The 13,829-nt window shown below is 44.0% G+C and overlaps 1 protein-coding gene across 1 annotated transcript; it reads left to right on the top strand.

Moving 5' to 3' along the window:
• Nucleotides 1-2,243: 2,243 nt before the first annotated feature.
• On the top strand, nucleotides 2,244-12,293 carry LOC140710006 (uncharacterized). The gene is given in 4 exon segments (XM_073010810.1): nucleotides 2,244-2,414; nucleotides 11,045-11,256; nucleotides 11,348-11,600; nucleotides 11,603-12,293. Coding segments are annotated over 4 exon segments (981 nt in total). The 3' UTR covers nucleotides 11,948-12,293.
• Nucleotides 12,294-13,829: the final 1,536 nt, after the last annotated feature.

The raw sequence follows: 13,829 nt of genomic DNA, 5'->3' as shown, positions 1-13,829 counted from the left end.
TGAGCCCAGGAGTTTGAGGAAAAACAAAAAAAAGGCTGGGTGTGCACACCCTGTAGTCCCAGCTACTCCAGAGGTTGAGATGGGAGGATCACTTGAGCCTGGGAGGTCGAGCCTGCAGTGAGCTGTGATAACGCCACTGCATTCCAGCATGGGCGACAGAGCAAGACCCTAACTTTAAAAATAAAATAAAATAAAGAATATCTTTGTGTGAATCTTTTCCCCGCCGCCCCCCCGCCCTCGCCGAGACGGAGTTTCGCTCCTTCGCCCAGGCTGGAGTGCAGTGGCGCAATCTCGGCTCACTGCAACCTCTGCCTTCAATCAACCCTCAAGCGATTCTCTTGCCTCAGCCTCTCCAGTAGCTGGGATTACAGGCACCTGCCACCACGCCCAGTTAACTTTTGTACTTTTAGTAGAGACGGGGTTTCACCATGTTGGCCATGGTCTCGAACTCCTGACCTCGTGATCTGCCCGCCTTGGCCTCCCAAAGTGCTGGGATTACAGGTGTAAGCCACCGTGCCCGGCCCGTGTGTGAATTTATCCACATGTTTGATTATTTCTTTATAATACATTCCTAGAAAAGTTGAACTAATCTATACTACTGCTTGGTACTTATAAAATCTATTTCATTGTACCCTGGGTAGTCCTGAGTCATCACTTTTATTGTCATATTTTATTTTCCTGATTATTTTAATAATGCATATTTATGGTGAAAAATATTTTACTTATGGAAGTATTGTTAAACCTGCAGTGTGTTAGTCTGGAGTGGATGTGGTATTATGCTAGTGCAGAATAACATCTTAAAGCGCAATTTTTTATTTCAATACTGTTGATTTCTGCAAAGGAAAACTCAGGGACTAAGCATTCCCAGATAGACAAGCTTAGCAAGAAGTTAAGAAAGCTAGAGAAAGACAACATGCAACAAAGGTTATTGAATATTTGGCGGAATTTGCAGATTGCCACAATGCAAAAATTGGAGGAGAAAATTCAGAAACTTCAGAAACAGCTCAGTGATTTGAAATCGTCAAATAAAAATATGAAAACCCAGCTGACAAGAGTAAATGTCCTTAAAGTGAGTAAAAGAAGTGAGGCTTTCAGAAATTCACTTAAGCTTTGGTCTTTTACCATTTTAGCAGCATGCTGTTCATTGACGTTAAAAAAAATTAATATTAAAATTATTTTACATACATACAAAGAATATATATAATATTAAAGCATATAGAATAAAATTGGAATTGGAATTCACCACTCATTTTAAGAAACAAATATTACCAATACAATTGAAACCCCCATATATCCATATATCCTTCTCCTTATTCCTCAGTGATAGTTGGTATTCTAAGTGTTATGATTACAAATCCCTTGTTTTTTGTTTTATTATTAGTATTATTATTATTTTTGAGATGGAGTCTCGCTGTGTCACCCAGACTGGAGTACAGTGGCGTGATCTTGGCTCACTGCAACCTCTGCCTTCCAGGTTCAAGCAATCCTCCCATCTCAGCCTCCCAAGTAGCTGGGAATACAGGCGTGTGCCACTATGCCCAGCTAATTTTTGTATTTTTAGTAGAAACAGCATTTCACCACGTTGGCCAGACTGGTTTCACACTCCCGACCTCAAGTGATCTCCCTGCCTTGGCCTCCCAAAGTGCTGGGATTACAAGTGTGAGCCACCACACCCAGCCTGTTTTTTGTTTTAGTTTTACTTGTGTCTCTTATTGGGGTAATAGTTAAAAGTTGTAGTCATTTTGGGGGCTCTTCTTTGGACCTTCTCCATATCAAGCTTCAGTTATACTATTTCAAAAATTATGCCTTAAGCCAAACAGGCACTAAATAACTGATCAAATGATATGCCAGTTTATCAGCAATATTTCTCTTACTGAAATGCCAGTTATGTTCTGTATTTCTGTATTTGATTAATGTAGGGCTTTAAGACCTTTGAGGATGCAGGAAACATGTTAAGACTATTTAAATCCCAAGTGGCCAGTTAATAAAAGTGCTAAGTAATAGTTATTGATGAGCACGATGGTGGGGAAATGTCTTAATTTAGAAATTATGGAATGTTTTTCTTTTCCATATATCTCTCTCTTCACAAAAAAAGAAAGAAAAGGAAAAGATGCAAGAGTTATCATAACTGTTATTTAGAAGAGATCTAATCATAGTTATCTCCTTCCTTTCCCCCATCTTACATGCTGTCACAGGACAAAACAATTGAAAGGCTCAGGCAATCTTGAGCAAATGTTGAAACGATGAAAGAGAAGGCAGTTGTGAAAACAGAAAACTTGAAAACTGCGTTAGACTCTGCAGAGCAAGAGGCAAAATCAGACAAAGAAAAGACCCAGCAGATGTTAGGTGCTGTCACTTCTGAGCCCCCTACAGCAAAGAGCACACCTGAAGAAGTATCAGGACAAGAACAAGAGGTTTTTTTTTTAAACAATAATTAAAATTAATTTAGTTGAAGTGATAAACACCCATGCCTACTTAGACTGTAACTAACTGGACAAAAGGGAATATTGGCCTGTGGAATCAAAGATGAGTTAAACAATCTAACCTCCAGGGAGATGGAGATGCACCTGGGCCCCAGGATCAGCACCTGGAACCTACAAACCCTTTCTCATGGTCGCTTCTTGGCATCTATGTGTCAGCTCATCCGTCTGACTGCTGGTTGCTTTTCTCCATGACAGGAAACATGGTCACTGGCAACCATGGAGATTTATATGGAGTTTCTTGACAGGACAGAGAATCCCAAGAAAGGGTCTTATTGGCCCAGTTTAGGTCAAGTGTTTATCCCTGCTAAACCCACAGTGGCTAGGGATGGGATATATGATTATTTTATATACTCTAACCAGTGACCAGGAGGGTAGAGTTCTATGACATCATGTGTCATCATGTGAAGCTCAGGGGAAACCATGTATGTCATTTTCTGTGTCACTGTCTAGGAGAATAGAGTAGTGCTTCTAAACTTGCTTAGATTTTCACTATACTTATAAAGCAAATATTTTGAGAGAATTTTTTTTTTTTTTTTTTTTTTTTTTTGAGACGGAGTCTCCCTCTGTCGCCCAGGCTGGAGTACAGTGGCCAGATCTCAGCTCACTGCAAGCTCCGCCTCCCAGGTTTATGCCATTCTCCTGCCTCAGCCTCCTGAGTAGCTGGGACTACAGGCGCCCGCCACCTCGTCTGGCTAGTTGTTTTTTATTTTTTAGTAGAGAGGGGGTTTCACCGTGTTAGCCAGGATGGTCTCGATCTCCTGACCTCGTGATCTGCCCGTCTCAGCCTCCCAAAGTGCTGGGATTACAGGCTTGAGCCACTGCACCCGGCCTTGAGAGAATTTTTAAAAGGCTAACTGATCATTAGGGGCAATTTTTAAATTATATGTCACATCTCCATATAGTAGTTGCTTAGGAAACTTATATCTTAAGATATGCTTAAACCATAAAGTCATGATATTAGCATTTCACTTTTTTCTCCTTAACCGCCTCGACCTCCTGAGCTAAAGCAATCCTCTCACCACAGCCTTCTGAGTAGCTGGGGCTACAAGCATGCCACCACCACACCCGACTAATTTTTGTATGTTTTGTAGAGACAGGGTTTCACCATGTTGCCCAGGCTGGTCTCAAACTCCTGGGCTCAAGCAATTCTCCTGCCTTGACTTCCCAAAGTGCTGGGATTACAGGTGTGAGCCACCGTGTCCAGTCCCTTATTTTCAGTCAAATCTGTTTTCCTTTGGTCACCTTGTAGTTCACTCTTCACTTTTTAGATGATTTTGTGTTTTCTCGCCTGAGTTAAACTCTCACATCTAGGTATCTTGGACATCTTTTTTGTTCATTTATATTCTGAATTATTACATTTCTGATTCAAAATAAAGTTTTTCCCCCATTCTTGTAAATCCTTTTAAAATTGATATTTAATTTTTTTCAGGGTGTTGTGTCAAATATGTGTCCTGTGTTTCATGGCTGTTTTTTGTTGTTGTTGTTTGTATTTGTTTTTTTTGAGACGGAGTTTTTCTCGTGTTGCCCAGGCTGGAGTGCAGTGGCATGATCTTGGCTCACTGCAATCTCCGCCTCCTGGGTTCAAGTAATTCTTCTGCCTCAACCTCCCAAGTAACTGGGATTACAGGCGGCGCTACCATGCCCGACTAATTTTTGTATTTTTAGTAGAGATGGGGTTTCACCATGTTGGCCAGGCTGGTCTTGAACTCCTGACCTCAGGTGATCCAACTTTCTTGGCCTCCCAAAGTGTTGGGATTACAGGCGTGAGCCACCATGCCCGGCCAATGGCTGTCTTCTGGGAGTATTTCTTTTTTTTTTTTCTTCATTACCTGAATGGTTTAGATGATAGTGCCTTTCTCTTTTCTTCTTAATTTTATGTGAATATAATTTGCTATTTCTGTATTCATTTTCAAATTCCTTGAATTGCTCTGGTCTTCAGCGTAGCTGGTACCCTCAGGGTAGCTGGAGGGTACTTTAGGGTAGCTGGAGGCAGGGCTTACTTACTAGGTTCCTTAGCTCAATACCACCCTCTTCTGTTGGCACAATGAGTACAGTTTCTAAAGTTTACTAGATCAAGCCTTTTATTTTAGGAGTGAGGTATGATGTCTGATTCTGTAATACTGTCTCATTTGTATAAACTTCTTAATTTCCACTGTTTGCTTTTTGCTTTTCCTTTATTACCAAGCCTCCAAGGAACACCTCACCCAACTACCTCCCTCTCCCCTCAGAAACCTTGCCCCCTACAACTGCCATTTTTGGTCTCATGTGCTTCCAAGACCCTTGCTTTTCCTTCATTTGTCAGTGTTCTGATCCACCAGATCTCAGATTTGTTCTCGGTATTTCACCATTTATGAACTGTCTTGTTTCTGGGGGTAAGGTTGTCTGTGTTCTACACCGGTGAAAATTAGCTGCACCTTCCTCTGTAGCAGCCTCTGCTGGTTTAGAATATTTATTTCCCCACTTACATGCAAATTGAAGTTTGTGGTATTCTCTAGTTTTGCTTTAGGCATGATTTACAGGTAGTTTTTATTGGATCTCTGTGTTGATCACTATGGTTTTTGGAGGATGGGTAGAGAAATGTGTATTTAGGGGACTGGTATTCAGCAAATCAGAAGTCCAAAATGTAATTACCTTATGGATGAAAAATAACAAAATAAGCAGCAATAAAATTAAGTTTACTCTATAAAAGTGTAAAAACAAGAAAAAATTTAAATGCAAAGGAAATTTTAAATAGAGTTATTGTAATAGAAGGGACCATTTTTCTAGCTTAAAAATACTGTTTGAAAGTAGAATATATTACATTTAATAATGTTTGATAAGACTAAATTTCTAGTACCAATTCTTTGTACATAATACATGGGTGACCCAAACTAATAACATATCTTGATTTCTGTAATCTTTTTGTAGCTCAGTGACTTTCAAGGAACTATTCTCAGCTACTCAGAAGGTTGAGGTGGAGGTTGCAGTGAGCTGAGATCGCGCCACTGCACTCCAGCCTGGGTGACGGAGTGAGAGACTGTCTCAAAAAATAATAAATAAATAAAATTGAAAATTTAAAATAAAAATGGAAACTGCTCACCTTCCGAGGTAGTTTTAGATGTACCCAAGATATCCTCTGTGGGAACAAGCCAGAAGCTGGACAGGCCTGTGGGAGTCAATGCCTGTTTCAGAGAGCTCTTCAGCATGGGAGGGCTGAGGTTATATTGGACCTTACAGAAGTAACATTTTGGAACGAAATAATTATCTTGAATACTCATTCAAGGGATACATGAGAATCACTTTCCAAATGGCCACAGGCATGATTCCCAAACCGTGTGCCAAGGCACACTGCTGCACTGGAAGGATCTCAGCATGCCATGGAATATTTTGATTTTATTTATTTATTTATTTATTGAGGCAGAGTCTCGCTGTGTCACCCAGGCTGGAGTGTAGTGATGTAATCTCGGCTCACTGCAACCTCCGCCTCCCGGGTTCAAGCAATTCTCCTGTCTCAGCCTCCTGAGTAGCTAGAACTATAGGCGCCTGCCACCATGCCCAGCTAATTTTTGTATTTTTAATAGAGACGGGGTGAAGGGGTGGCCTGTCCCTCCACACCTGTGGGCGTTTCTTGTTAGGTGGAACAAAAGACTTGAGAAAAGAAATGAGACACAGAGACAAAGTATAGAGAAAGAGAAAGTGGGCCCAGGGGAACGGCACTCAGCATACAGAGGACCCGCTCCGGCACCGGTCTCTGAGTTCCCTTAGTATTTATTGATCATTATCTTTACCATCTCGGAAAAGGGGAAGTGGCAGGATAATAGGATCGTAGTAGGGAGAAGGTCAGCAGTAAGACATGTGAATAAAGATCTCTGTGACAGGAATAAGTTTAAGGAAAAGTGCTGTGCCTTGATATGCATATACAAACATCTCCATAAACATTTTTAGTGCATAAAGAGCAGCATTGCCGCTAGCAAGTCCCACCTTCAGCCCTAAGGCTGTTTTCTCCTATCTCAGTAAATAGAACAAACAATCGGGTTTTACACCCAGAGGTTCCATTGCCCAGGGAAGGGCAGGAGATAGATGCCTTTCTCTATCTCAACTGCCCAGAGGCCTTCTTTCCTCTTATACTAATCCTCCTCAGCACAGACCCTTCATGGGTGTCAGGCTGGGGGACGATCGTCTTTCCCTTCCCACGAGGCCATATTTCAGACTATCACATGGGGAGAAACCTTGGACAATACCTAGCTTTCCTAGGCAGAGGTCCCTGCGACTTTCCCACTTTCCGCAGTGTATGTGTCCCTGGGTACTTGAGATTAAGAGAATGGTGATGACTTTTAACAAGCATGCTGCCTTCAGGTACTTGTTTAACAGAGCACATCCTGCACAGCCCCAAATCCACTAAACCTTGAGTCACCACAGCACATGTCTCTTGCAAGGACAGGGTTGGGAGTAGGGTCACAGATTAATAGCATCTCAAATACAGAGTAAAATGGAGTCTCTTATGTCTACTTCTTTCTATATAGACACAGTAACAGTCTGATCTTTCTTTCTTTTCCCCCACAACGGGGGTTTCATCTTATTGATCAGGCTGGTCTCGAACTCCTGACCTCCGGTGATCCGCCCGCCTCAACCTCCCAAAGTATTGGGATTACAGGCATGAGCCACTGCACCCAGTCTGAATATTTTGATTTTAAAGGGAAACACTGTAACATTTGACATCTGTCAGGAAGGTACATGAATACTAGCTTCAACATTAGATCACCCTTCATTCTTTTTGATGACATATCTTTGTGATAGAAACTGCCCAAGTCTTCTCAGGATTTATACATTTGTTGCCGAGTGAACCTCAGTAGTTAGCGGTATCACTACTACAGAAGCTGCCTTGCAAACTTGGGGAAGGAGGCTCTTTCCCCAGATTCTAGGATCCCTGGCTGCAATGTAAGAAACTTGCTTATCCTTCCTCTCAATAATATCACCAGCCTAGCAAAAGAGGAAAGGTGAGGGACACCCTGCCCAGAGCCTCCACTTGCAGCCCAGCCTGCTCAAGCTGTGAGAACCACTTTATTCAGAATTTCCCCAGGGCCACGACCCAAGGTTCATCTGCCTGCTGCAGCCTTAGCACACAGCAGCCTGGCCATGAACCAGGCAGATCCTCTCCTGCCTCCAGGACACCCTTCTCTCAGGAAATGGAGGCCCTACCAGCTCCTACAGCCAAGCTCTCCATAAAGGCCAAGGTGTTAAGGCGGGCCAGTTTCTGAAAGCGCCACCTTCTGAGCATATTAAAGAAAAATCTCTTGTAGAAACAAAGACGGCTTAGGGTTAATGCTCCTTTATGAATTGTGTTAGTAGGAACTGATTGTTCAATCATGGCACAGTGCAAGATGTTAGCTGTGTTAACTCTGAGCAAACAGGGGAGATCCTCAAGTACATGGAACACTCTTTCCTAGAAAAGGTTTTAATCATGTGGCCAAATCACTGCCACACTCTTCTTTAATGGTAAGAATTGGATTTAGATTTAAGGCTTTAGATAAACGATTCTCAACCTTCAAGATGCAATGAAATGACTTAAGGACATTTTTCTTCCTAGGCCTATCCAGAGATTCCAGTTCAGTTTGTGGTATGAGGCCTAAGTACGGATATTTTTTTCAAAGCTCCTTAAGTATATAAATCGATAAAATTACTTTGGAAAACTGGCAGTGTATGAGTTTTCTGTTGCTGCTATAACAAATTATCATAAACTTTGTGGCTAAAAAATACAAATTTATTATCTTACGGTTCTAGAGGTCCCACTGGGCTAAAATTAAGGTGTCAACAGAGTATATTCCTTTTGGAAAGGGGAAAATCCATTTCTTTGCCTTTTCCAACTTCTAGAGGTTGCCCACATTCTTGCCTTATTGCCTCCTTCCTCCATCTTTAAAATTAGTAGGAATTGATCAGGCCCGTCCAGTCTTTCTCATAGCTACTATTCTCTGGTTCTTTATCTGATTCTACAATTTATCTTCTTCTCCTTCTCTTGCCTCCCTCTTCTCTATTTTTAATGGCCCTTGTGATTAAGTTGGGCCCACCTGGATGATCGAGAATGCTCTCCCTATTTTAAGGCCACCTCTTGGCAAACTCTGTAAACTTAATTCTCTTTTGCCATGTAACCGAATATACTCATAGGTTCCAGGGATTAGGACAAGGATATTTTGGGAGAGCCATTATTTTGCCTGCTGTAGTTAGCATCTACTAAAATTGAATACATGCATGCCTTATGAAGACGTAGTCCCACTTCTACATACATGTTAGAAGCAAATTTTTCAGTGCTGCACAATAAAAGAAAATAGCACTCGAATATAAATTTTCTCAGCAAGGCAAATTTACTCCTGCAGGACAGTGCCCCTCATAGGTCTGGTCACCACGAGAGCACACACAAACAAAGGAAAGAAGGGGTTTTTATTATCTCTAATGCAGCTTGTCCCTGTTACTGCGTCTTGCCTCCATTGGCTGGAGTTGGACCTCACAATATAAGCTGAACCTGGTTGGCTAACTTGAAAAGTGCAGAAATAGGGTTACACTGGTGGGAAGGCGGGAAGATCAGTTTTTTGGGGAAAGCTGTTACAGCAGGGAGGGGGTGATTTCTTGGCTATCATGCCTGAGCACAGCAGGGCGGGAGGGGCTGATAGATTGGGGGGCAAGATTACTTTAGACAAAGAACAGGGAAATAAGACTCCAGGACAAACAGTACAAGGAAGTAAAGACCTCTTGGAGAAGAACACATTGTTTGTAACAAAGTGAAACTCTTTGAAGAGGAACTGCCTAAACTACTTGTTTTTAACATATTTAACTGAAATATGTATATATTCTTTTTTTTATTTTTTAAATTTTAAATTATTTTTATTTTTATTTTTGAGATGGCGTCTTGCTCTGTCGCCCAGACTGGAGTGCAATGGCGTGATCTCAGCTCACTGCAACCTCTGCCTCCCGGGTTCAAGCGATTCTCCTGCCTCAGTCTCCAGAGTAGCTGGGACTACAGGCGCCTGCCACCACACCCAACTAATTTTTATATTTTTAATAGAGATGAGGTTTCACCATGTTGCCCAGGATGTTCTCGATCTCTTGACCTCGTGACCCCCCCCTACCTCGGCCTCCCAAAGTGCTGGGATTACAGGGGTGAGCCACCACACCCAGCCTTATTATTTTTTTTGAGACAGAGTTTCACTCTTGTTGCCCAGGCTGGAGTACAATGGCACAATCTTGACTCACTGCAACGTCTGCCTGCCAGGTTCAAGTGATTCTCCTGCCTCAGCCTCCCGAGTAGCTGGGATTACAGGCATGTGCCACTACACCCGGCTAATTTTTTGTGTTTTTAGTAGAGATGGGGTTTCTCAATGTTGGTCAGGCTGATCTCGAGCTCCTGACCTCAGGTGATCTGCCTGCCTCGGCCTCCCAAAGTGCTAGGATTACAGGCCTGAGCTACCTCGCCTAGCCAGAAATGTGTATATATTCTATACAAAGACATTTACAAGATTACTAACGATGGCACTGTTCATAATTGCCCCAGACTGGAAACTACCCAAATGAAAAATGGTGGCTTAAGTATGGTAATCACATCCATCAGTTAATCATTTGATTTCCTTTGGGGTTGGACAGGGAGAAGTCAACTAGAATGCTGAATTTCCTCAGGGGCCAAACTAGAAAGTAACTCTAGGGGCTGGGCGTCGTGGCTCACGCCTGTAATCCCAGCACTTTGGGAGGCCAAGGTGTGCGGATCACCTGAGTTCGGGAGTTCGAGACCAACCTGACCAACATGGAGAAACCCTGTCTCTACTAAAAATACAAAATTAGCCAGGGGTGGTGGCACATGCCTGTAAATCCCAGCAACTCGGGAGGCTGAGGCAGGAGAATCGCTTGAACCTGGGAGGTGGAGGTTGCTGTGAGCCAAGATGGTGGTATTGCACTCCAGCTGGGCAACAAGAGTGAAACTCTGTCTCAAAAAAAAAAAGAAAAAGAAAAAGAGAAAAGAAAGTAACTCTAGGACTAGGACTGGGAGATGGTTAACAGGGGAGAGCATAAGAGTTCCACTAAGCAAATGGCAATACACTAACATAATGGAGAAAGCAATGGACTTGTAAGAATTTGGTTCTTGAACATCCGTCACTAACCAGTCTTGTAACCCTTGATCAAGTCTTGTCACCTCACTAAACTCGAATTTTCTTTATCTCAAAACTAGAAATAAATCGTGGCCTGGATTTTTGAATTATGGGGTTTCAGGCAGCCACAAACAAGTACGCTGGCAGAAACGTTTTCTGGTCAAATAAAGGAGTCTGTTGTCCCAGAACAGGAGCCAGGGGCACAGCCACCAGGAAAATTCTGCCTGGGGCCCCATTCCTCAGCTGCACGGCACCTGTCTTCAGGTGTGGCAGGCTGAGATCTGCCTCCTTGTTCTCTGCCTATCCCGCTGGGCCCCTCCCCTACAAGTGTCCGCTTCTATAAAGAGGGACCATTAGGGCCTGTACATCGTACTTCAGGTCCCCTCCTGTGGTCCAACATTCCCTAGGGGCAAGTGCAACAGTTTACGCGGAGACCACTTTTCTGTGCAGCCCAACTCATGGTGCGCGTTCCACCTCAACCTGGTGCTTCCAACGGCTCATGAGACCGCGCTACCGCGCCTGCGCCCCTCTGAATACTGCAGCGTGTGCGAGGTCCTTAAAGCAAAAGAAAGTGAGGGCGCGGACGGAGGGAGGGGACTTCAACGTAAGGAGCTGCTGCTGCTACACTGCCGGCAGGAGACGACTAGGAAAACGTGGAGGAAGTCGGTGATGACTGGTTGGAGCGGATGTTTGGCGGGTGAAAACAGCCGGACCAGAGCGCACCTTTGCATGCGGCTAGCAACTCGCCTGAAGAGGGGCTGAAACCGACGCCGGAACCCGCCCTATTCGAGCCAATCAGGGAGTGGGGGGCGGGGCGGTCTCGCGGGACGAGGAAAGTTTCGCGGGTTCGGGTGGCGAGGCTCGTGGCTGCCCCCTAGCTCAGGGGACGAGATGCAGGAGGGTGAGGACGCCCGGCTTCCAGGAAGTAATGGGTGGGTCCCCGCGCGGGAGCGTGGCGGGCGCTGGACTCGACAGCACATGTGGAACTGGAGAGCTTGGTTCGCCTTGCCTTCCGACTTTGTCACACACTTACGCCACCAGACTGGGGTCGGACCCCTCTGCGTTCTGCTCTGGAGGGCCTGGGTCTGGGCCCAGTACCGGGCTTTTAGAATCTCCTCTGCTGAATCTGACGCTCAGCCCTGGGTGAAGCGGATCCCGCTGTTTCAGGCCCGGCCGAGCTGGAAGGAGTGTCATAGCTGGAGCGCGCGTGGCCCCCTCGGTGTCGGGGTCACCCCGTGTTTGCCAGGGCTCAGGGAGGGTCGTAGTCTAGATTTTGTCACCCCCACGTCCCCGCCCCGCAGCTGGTCTGGGGTTGGACAGTCACGCAGGCTTCATAAGCTAGATGCCATTTGACCCTGGAGGAGGGATGCTCCCTCCCCTTAGGTATCCACGTGGAGAGGGAATAAGATGGGCGATTGCCTGGGGATCCTGACAGGGCAGCTGGGATGCTGGAGAGGACTGGCCCCTTGAGTTACTGAGTCCGATGAATGTGCCTGCTCTGCTGGAGGAACCGCGCTCAGGTTACAGTCATCCCAGTATGGTCCTGAAGATACGTGGTTCAGGTCACTTAGGACTTGACCAGATACCGGATTTCTTTTACAGGCTGTTTCTGACGGTGGCCTGTTTCAACTAATGGCAGAGCTCATCTAAAACAGATTTTAAAAAAAAATTGGGGGGTTTTAGTATTTTTATCTTATTCCTAAATTCTGAGGATATTTTATAGTAGTCCCATATATGGAATTATATAATCTCTTTTAACAGTTTTATCAAGTATAATGTACATACCATAACGTTCACCCATTTTAATTGATTAAATGATTTTTAGCATATTTGCAGAGTGGTGCAACCATCTATATCCATAATAGAATTAAGGAATCTGGTGATTTTTTTTTTTTTCCTTGAGACGGAATCTTGCTGTCACCTAGGCTGGAGTGCAGTGGCGCGATCTCGGCTCACTGCAACCTCCACCTCCGGGGTTCAAGCCATTCTCCTACCTCAGCCTCCCGAGTAGCTGGGACTACAGGCACCCGCCACCACGCCCAGCTAATTTTTTGTATTTTTAGTAGAGACGGGGTTTTACCGTGTTAGCCGGGATGGTCTCGATCCTCTGACCTCGTGATCCGCCCACCTTGGCCTCCCAAGGTGCTGGGATTACAGGCGTGAGCCACTGCGCCTGGCCGATTTTTTGTTTTTTTTCTGGTAATTGCTTTTACTGTTCACAAAGTTTGCACGAGTGGATATTTTAAAGGTACAGTGTAATATAAGAACTTCTGAAAATGTCCACTTAAGTTGTTTTATACCTGAGCAAGTGAAATTAAGAAGGGAATTGAAGCAAATATTCCTGGTAAGTTGTAGGGAGTGAAACTTTTGTCTTTTGTAAGACCAAATAGATACTGACCATTTCAACTGGTTTTTAAGCTGAGGAAATGCATAAATCCCATTTTACAGATGATGAAATCGGCTTTGAAGGATAAGTTGCCTACAGCTGCATACCTGTGCCTGGGCTAGGCCCCAAACCCCGATGCTTTATCTCTCAATTTGTTACCCTTGCTACCTCAACAGCTTGGTTTTCAACTATAGTACTGATGTGTGTGACCAGTACAAGCCACTCATTTACTGAGCAAAGAATTATTGAGTGCCACTGTGTGCCAAGAACACTGCTATAGGTGCTAGAGATATTAGTGAATCAGATACCGTAGTGAACTGTTCTTGCCCTCAGCTCATCTCTGGTGGGAAGGACAATGATCAAGTAAAGAAATATATAGTTTTAGAGATTGATCTATTTTTTTAAAAAATAGATAAGTTAAAAGGGCAAGGAGTGGTAGTGGGAGGCAGAATCTGATGAGAAACATCTGAATGAAGAGGAAGTTAGGATATAAGAAAGCAAGCAAGGGTTTGATTTGAGCAAGCGCAAAGATAGAGTTGTGATTTACTGAGTTGAAATAAAATGATACTGCAAGGACCAGGTTTTGGTGGTACAATCATAAGTTCGGCTTTAAATGTTTTTAAATACCTTGCCTCAGACATCCAAGTGGACATATGGCATTTAAATTCATGAGATTGGATGAGATCCCACCAAAGGAATAGGTTTAGGTAGAGACAACCAAAGACTGATGCCTAGGACACTTCAGTGTTTAGAATTCAAGGAGATGAGGAAACAGGAGGGAAGATTGAAAAGGAGAGTCCAGTATGTTATGAGGAAAACGACAAGAGCATGCTACCTTACAAGACAGGT

Source organism: Chlorocebus sabaeus, chromosome 24, assembly GCF_047675955.1.
Source record: "Chlorocebus sabaeus isolate Y175 chromosome 24, mChlSab1.0.hap1, whole genome shotgun sequence".
NCBI classification, from domain to species: Eukaryota; Metazoa; Chordata; class Mammalia; order Primates; family Cercopithecidae; genus Chlorocebus; species Chlorocebus sabaeus.
The sequence above is the reverse complement of the archived record's forward strand: the minus strand, read 5'-3'. Positions and strand labels throughout refer to the sequence as shown.